General features: G+C 44.9%; 1 protein-coding gene across 1 annotated transcript in view; it reads right to left on the reverse strand.

Moving 5' to 3' along the window:
* Positions 1–8107, reverse strand: part of LOC111816497 — a 35236-nt gene that overhangs the window by 7029 nt on the left and 20100 nt on the right. Inside the window, exons 3-4 of the mRNA XM_023714129.1 lie at positions 7094–7162; positions 6779–6889 (exon numbers count right to left, since the gene is read on the reverse strand). Of these exons, the coding sequence (XP_023569897.1) occupies positions 6779–6889; positions 7094–7162 (180 nt within the window). The remainder of the gene's footprint in view (positions 1–6778; positions 6890–7093; positions 7163–8107) is intronic.

An 8107-nucleotide genomic window follows, 5' to 3' on the forward strand; every position in this document is an offset into this window, starting at 1 on the left:
AAATAAATAAATGCAAAAAAACCCCAAACATAAGAAGAGCGTCAGGGAGCCACTACACACACAAACATATGCGCATACACACACACGCGTGCGCATACACACACACACACACACACACACACACACACTGGATCCCCTGAAAAAAGATGAAAGGAAGAGGACAGAAAAAAAGGTCAAATGACCAAAAGCTTTTCAAACTTGATAAGAGCTATCAACTCAAGGGATACTCGGAGCTGAGCGTATTCGAAAGCAGAAATGGTGAAGACAGTGACACCATGACACTTTATAACTGGCTCAAAATCAGTGGCAAAAAGAAAATCTTAAAAGCAACTAGAGAAAAAGATGCAACGTGGAGGGGCTGGTGAGATGGCTCAGTGGTCTAAAGCGCCTACTTGGAACAAGCTTGGTAAAGCACAGGGACCGCGGTTCCATCCCCCAGCACCACATGCCAGCCAGCCCCATCCCCTGGTGGGCTGAGCTGGCCACACACACACACACACACACATAAATAAATAAATGTAAAAAAATAAAAATAAAGCTTTACTTTAAAAAAAAAAAAAGATGCAATGTGGAGTGGAGCAGCTCACTGGAGGGCCAGGCATGGTGGTGCACACCTGTCATCGCAGTCCCCAGGAGGCTGGGGTAGGAGGATGGCTGGGAGTTCTAGGCCTGCCTGCGCTACATAGAGCAAGACCTTGTCTCAAAAACAAAAACAAAACAAGACAGCAAAAGCCAACTGTTTGTTGGAAATGAGCAAGCACAGCAGCACAGCACCTCTCTACAGTACGTAAAAATGTCAGCTAGAGGGGCTGGAGAGATGGCTCAGTGGTCTAAAGCACCTACTTGCAACAAGCTTGGCAAAGCACAGGGACCACGGTTCGATCCCCCAGCACCACATGCCAGCCAGCCGTGCCCCCTGGTGGGCTGAGCTGGCCACACACACACACACACACACACACACACACAATGTTAAAATAAATAAATAAATAATAATAAAAAAATGTCAGCTAGAATTCTCTAAAAATATCTTTAAAGGTGAGGGAAGTTGGGTGTGGTATGCATGCCTCAATCCCAGCACTCAAGACACTGAGACAGGAGGGTCTCAAGTCCGAGGCCAGCCTGGTCTACAGTGAGTTCAAGGTCAGCCTGAACTGCATAGCAAGACCCTGCCTCAAAATAACAGAAAACAACAACAACAAAAAAAATGCCATTATTTTCTGTACCTTTCTCAGGAAAGAGAAAACACTCCCAAGTAATGAGGAGATGCCGCCAACTCTGACACATACTGATTTCAGAGCCATTAAAACCACGGAAGGAAGATGTGTGTTTCTTCTGCACCTTCCTCTCTGTGAACCTATTAAGTGGCAACTTGAGCAAGGAGCCTTGACCCTCCTCCTACCTGAAACAGGGCTTTCCGTCCTTCCTGCCTCAGTTGAGAGCCCCTCTCCGCAACCTGCTATTTCTGTGCCACAGTGCAATGCAAAATTCTTATTTGTGTTTTCCTAGGGACATGCTGTGAGGTCAGACACACTCATTCATTCACCTGGTTAAAGTCAGGTTCAGTTTTGTGAAACACTTCCCCGAATTGCTCCACTATTCTGTTGATCCCCAAACAGGAGATATCTAAATGAGGACTGTGAGCTAATGGGTAAACAGAGAAGGAGGGGCCTAGGATAAATGCAGCTTGGGTAACAGCAACAAAATAACAATAACAAATGTAGCCCATGCAGTTCAGGCTGGCCTTGAGCTCACTATGTAGCTCAGACTGGCCTTGAGCTCATGGTAATCCTAGCCCAGCCTCCCAAGTGCTCAGATTAAAGGTGTATGATATATTAATGGATCTAAAATACACACCCCGCTAAATCCCCACCTCAGGAATCATAAATCTTACCACAGCTATTTATAAGGCCTCAATTACCCCAATAGCCTCAAAATGGATATTGTGTAGTCTTAGTCAAGATTTCAGCTCTGGGACTATTACTTTATAGTCCAACAGTTTCTAATCCAGTGCTTTAGTCATCAAACAGTGCATAATAGGAAAGTGTGTGTTCCCATGGGAAGATTCACATCTAGCCTGTGCCTGTCTTTTTTCTTTCTTTCTGTACTGGAGATCGAACTCAGGACCTTGCACTTGCCAGCCCATGTGTTTATCTTTGTCTTGTTCTCCAGTTTTTGCTACCAAGATTCTGAGATTTGGACCTTGAATTCCACAAGATTAACAAGTAAGGGTAATATTATTTCCTGGCCATCTGAAGCTTGTCTAAACTTATTTTTTTTTTTCTGGGTTTTTTTTTTTTTTTTTTTTTTTTTTTTTTTTTGGTACTGGGGATTGAACTCAGGGCCTTGCACTTGCCAGGCAAGCGCTTATTCTACTGAGCTATCTCCCTGGCCCCTTAAAAACATTTTTAAAAAACTGCTTTATCCTCAAAGGCAGTTGAGAACTAAGAGTTTCAGGGCTGGGGATGTGGCTCAGCAGGAAAGCACTTGACAAGCATGCACTAGGTCCTGGGCACCAGCACAGTGAATAAAAGAGAAACAGGGCTGAAGAGAGACACTGGTAGGTTCTGCTTTCCATTTTAGCCTATCAGATCACCAAAGCTTCAAAGCAAACTACTCTGTCCTTTGGGCATCCTACTGCTATCAAAGAACACTTGAACCCTTGCCCTCAAGGTCCTTGGGCTTAGCAAAAATGGTACCGGGAGGTGACTAGAGTCTTCCCTTGTACACGTCCCTCGCAGTTGAGATTCACTGGTATTTGGATGTATTACCGTGGTCATAGGAAACTGAGGAGACTTTGTTTTCTTTGCACTCTTGGGGGTTGAATCTAGTGTGTTCTACCATTGGGCTTCATCCCCAGAATTTAGACATTTTTGTCTGTTTTGTGGAACTGCATAGTTAAACTCAGGGGTGCCCTACCGGTGAGCTACTTCCCTAGGTTTTCTTTATTTTCATTTATTTTTGTTTTGTTTTGTTTTGAGATTGGGTCTTGCTAAGTTGCCGAGGTGGGATTTGAACTTGCAGTTCTCTCGCTCAACCTCCCTAAACTTAGAGATTACAGATATGTGTCACTGTACTCAGATTTTTTTTCTTTTTTTTTAGACAAGGTCTCACTAAATTACCCAAGGTGGGCTTGAATTTGTGATCGTCCTGCCTCAGCCTCACAAGTAGCTGGAATTATACATGTGTGCCATTCTGCCTGGACAAGGGAGCTTTTTCTTCCTCGGTTTGCTTTTTGCAGTGCTAGAGAAGTAACCTGGGTCTTGCACATGCTATGCAAGCGCTCTATTGCCAAGCTTCATGCATGAGCTCTTAATAAGTAAGAACCTATGATCTTCCTGCTTCTGCTTTCCAGAATGCTGGGATTTAAAAATCTCTTTTAAAAAAAAAATTGTTTATTTGTTTTGTCTTTTTGAGACAAGGTCTCATTGTGCAGTTTATGCTGGCCATGGACTCACTATGTAGCACAGGCTGAGCTTTTTTTTTTTTTTTAATGTATTTGATATAGTGTCTATAGGGTCTACAGGGTCTCATTACACAGATTGGACTCAGAGTGATTCTCCTATTTTCAGCTTCCCAAGCACTGGGATTACAGGTACGCGTTACCACGCCCAGTCTCAGTGTGTCCCTGGGGTGGGGATGGCATGGCACTCCAGGGATCAAACCCCAGCCACTGTGCTCTGCCTAAGCAGGAGCTTTAGTCCTTTGATCTATATGGGCAGCCCACCCAGGCTGATCTTGAACTTGCACAGTCTTTCTGCCTCAGTCTCCCTAGTGCTGGTTACAGTTAATTGTTTTTGTTTGTGTTTTTATTGTCTGTGTTTACTCTTATTTGCCTTTGGAGTTGTTCTTCATTTCAAACAAGTCAAAACATGCTTCCATAACCTTTGGAGAAGTAAACATGTCTTTAGGTATTTGTTTATATGCCTTGTGGTCATCCTCTGTTATTCTCTGAGAAAATATGTTGGTTACTAAAAATAAGGGAGTGGTGCATGAGTAAAAGGGTTTGGAGCAATCAAGAGAGGAAGAGAGGAGAGGAGAGGAGAAGAAGAGGGAGAAGAGAAGAAAGGAGAGAAGAGGAAAGGAGAGGAGGAGAAAGGCTACTAGCCCCTGTGAGGCCCTGGGTTCTGTCCTTAGCACCACAATTTTTAAAAGACAGCAGAGTTGCAGCAGCCAAAATGAAGTTTTGTGACTTTGGGACTTTTGTGACTTTGGACCAAAGCAAAAACCGTAAAAGGCATTTCAGTGCGCCTTCCCACATTCGCAGGAAAATTATGTCTTTTCTTTCCAAAGAGCCGAGATGGAAATACAATGTTCACTCTACACCCATCTGAAGGGATGCTGAAATTCAGGTTGTGTGAGGACACTATAAAGGTCAGCAGATCAGCAAAGTAGTCCAGGTTTACAGGAAGAAGTATGTCATCTACATTGAACAGGGGCAGCGGGAAAAGGTAAATGGCACAGCTGTCCATGTGGGCGTGCACCCCAGAGGTGGTTGTCACCAGGCTAAAACTAGACAGAGCACACAAAGATCCTGGAACGGAAAGCCAAGTCTCACCAAGTAGGAAAGCAAAAGGGCAAATACGAGGAAGAAATGATTGAGAAGATGGCAGGAATGAAGTCCTCCTGTGTGCAACTTTTAATTAAAAACTGCTAAAATGAAGAAAAAGAAAGAAAGAAAGAAGAAAAAAAGAAAGAAAGAAAGAAGGAAGGAAGGAAGGAAGGAAGGAAAGAAGGAAGGAAGGAAGGAAGGAAGGAAGGAAGGAAGAAAGAAAGAAAGAAAGAAAGAAAGAAAGAAAGAAAGAAAGAAAGAAAGAAAGAGACAGCAGAGGGTACTGCTCTCTTTTTTTTTTCTGTGGAGCGGAGGATTGAACTCAGGCCCTTGTGCTTGCCAGGGAAGCACTTATTCCACTGAGCCATCTCCCCAGCCCTGCAGTGTTCTCTTGCTCGCTTGTAATTCCTTGCTGTTTTCCCCAGTCAGAAAACAGCAAGACTGGCAGGGTTATCTGGTCAAGTCCCATTAGTATTTGGCGTTCTCTTATATGGACACCAGGGGGCGCTAATAGTTTCACTGACTTGCTGCCGTCTTAGTGGCTGTGTGATTCTGTGTGAGTAACACAGTGGCACAGAGCTGGGGGAATGGAACTGTCAGGGCAAGAGGGGCAGCTAATCCAGGTCTGCAGGGGCCATTTGAAAATTGTCCAAGTTGATGTTATTCAGATTTAGGAAGACTGGGAGTTTGGAAATGATCTGGTTATCCTATGTACTTCTTCTTCTTTTTTTTTTTTTTAATTGGTACGTTTTATTTTTTTATTTTTATTTTATTTTATTTTTTTTATTTTTCAACAAATAATACACTGCATATATTCTTCTTAGTGGTTAATTGCTGTACAAGATGCGGACTTGTGATCCTATTTACAAACACCATTAGAACAAATCATTCTATTCATTAACAGAATGTAACTATATATCTATCCCAACCACTTTGAATACACAGATATAAAATGGACATTCATCTGTATACCCCATTTTTTCTAAGTTCCGTTATTGAATATTATAGGTGTGTAAACTCAGCAAAATATTCTAAAAGAGTCCAGTAGCCCATATTAGCATTGGGTCTTCTGTTTAACTGTCAATGTCAGAAATTATTGACCTGAGTCCCCCACAGCTCAACTTAACAGCATGGCTTTATTTCTTATAATTTCGTCTTCATACTTTTCTGCTGGGTGGTTAAGACCAAGGTAAAGCAGGACCTATGCAACAAGAGTTGTAGCTTTTTGGTCTGAGAAGGTCAGTGAAATGCCCTCAGGATTTGTCCTGAGATCCTGTACCTCAGATTGTAGAACCTTTATCAGTGCAGCCATGTGGATGAGTCACGGCCAATGCTTGGCCAATGTGCTCTCTGTGAAAGCCTGAGAGAGTGTCTTCTCCCCATGTCTGTGTACTTCTAAGCACGGACGGATGTATAACCATGTGCAAAAGTTTCCAACTGGAGCCAGGCATGGTGGTACACGATTGCAATCCCAGCCCTCTGAGAGGCTGAGGCGGGAAGATTGCAAATTAAAGCTCCGGTTGGGCAACTTAGTGATTCAGCAAAACCTTGTCTCAAAAACTAAAACAGGGACAGGGGATGTAGCTAGCCCAGGAGAGCTCTTGGCTTCAGTCCTTACTACTACAAAACAAAACGAATCCACCAAGGTCTGGTTATCCTGGTTCATGAACAGCAAAGGGGCTTGTGCATTTCAGGACAAACAGACTGTACAGGAAATAAGAAAAGCTCCAAACGCAACAAAAACTATACTCAGGGGCTGGGAAGATAGCTCAGTAGAATAAGCGCTTGCCTGGCAAGCACAAGGGCCTGAGTTCAATCCCCAGTTCCACAAAAAAAACAAAAACTTTACTCAGGCAGCATTTTCTGACCCAACTTGGCAAAGCTCAGAATACTGGATATTGACATGAGGTTTGGGGGTGGGAGTGTCAAGAAACAAGTTTTTTCCCATGTTGCTGGTGGGAGTCTAGGCTGAAACAATGGCTGTGGTAGGCAACTCAGGAGTAGCTGATTAAATCATGAACATGTTTTCATTTCTAGACATTTCTGCTATTCATATGTGTGAATGCCATCTTGGAACAATTGTTAGAAAACTGAAAAAAATATGTCAAATACCCATAATATGGATCTTGTGAAATAAATTAGGAAAATCCATACACCAAAATATTGTGCAGTGGTAAAAAGACAGAGGTCTGAAGCGCCCCACTCAAGACCACGACCCCCTTCGTTTACCGCCTGGGTGGCCCTCCAGCCGTGGGCAATGGCTTGCTCTAGCTCTTCCCAGGTGACCATGGTCACTTCTTCTCCACCAGGAACAATGTTCAGTTTCTGGCTTATATATTCCTGACAATAAAAGACAACACATATGCAGCTAGTTCTTTGTGAGACTCCCCTGGGCAGGGGCGAGGATAGAAAGGATTTCACTCTCCATGCTGGGGCAGTGGGCATGCAGAGGGGCAGCTGGGAAAACCACAGTGAGAAGCCAGGCTGCTCCCCAACACACATGGTGAACGGCCCTCCCCCCAGCGCGGGCTGATACTCCATTACCAGGAAATCATCTCGCCCTTTGACGAGCCTCTCCAGGTCTTCCATGCGCTGTAGAAGTTCCTGGAAATTCTGGAAGCAGAGTTCGGAGATGAGCATCATGCAGCCCAACTGGGCTGCACATATGCACAAGCGCGCACGCGCGCGCGCGCACACACACACACACACACACACACACACGCTCACACTCAACTGGAGGGAACAGGAAAGAAGGCATGTGTGCGGCTTGTAGAAGGAGGGCGAGTTTCTAGTTTCTACCTGGTTTTACCTGGCCTGTGGTAAAGTTAGACTTCCAGTTCTTTTCCCAGCCAACAAGAGAAGTGGGGTGCTGCGGGGGTGGTATGGAAGGGCAGAGGGCCAAAGTGCTAACACAGGGGCGAGAACCGCTGGGGCTGGGGTTCATCGCACACTACCCCAGCCCTGGAGCGACCAGCACAGCTGCGTCGGGCCCACTCTGGCTCTCAAGGAGCCAGTACCAGGGACTTCTCCAGGGCTGTGTCATTTAAGGAGTAAAGCCCTCAAGCTTTACTCAAGAGAACCCAAGCGAGTTGCTAAAATTGAAGTTGTGCCTTACAACTTGTGCCAATCTCCAAAATCTAAGATTAGATTACAAACATATCAAAATGAAACCGTCCACCCTTTAAAGAAGAAATGAAAATGGGATACACTTCCCAGAGCAGAGGAGTGGACTGAGGTCACCAGGCCTGGGGGGTGGCCAGGATGGGGTCAGGGCCAAGAGCCCCTGGGGCCTTTCTGAATCCCTTGCTCTTCTCAGCTTGCCCCAGACTTTCTCCCTAATTGCTCCTTTTCTCTCTCTGTGCTGAAATACGAGCAGGTTGTGTCCATCAAAGCCTTGCACAGACCCACTTTGTTTCCAAGACTCATTAGCGCTTCTGCTCAGCCATTTGTACGGACTCCTCCCCCACGGAAACCAGAGGCCAGCGGAGTCTGTCCCCTGCCTGCTGTGTCCTGTGTCCATCAGGATATTGCCCTACGGTGGTCAACTCCGCATCCTAA

The sequence above is a fragment of the Octodon degus genome, unplaced genomic scaffold (genome assembly GCF_000260255.1).
Source record: "Octodon degus isolate 3935 unplaced genomic scaffold, OctDeg1.0 scaffold00033, whole genome shotgun sequence".
Taxonomy (NCBI): domain Eukaryota; kingdom Metazoa; phylum Chordata; class Mammalia; order Rodentia; family Octodontidae; genus Octodon; species Octodon degus.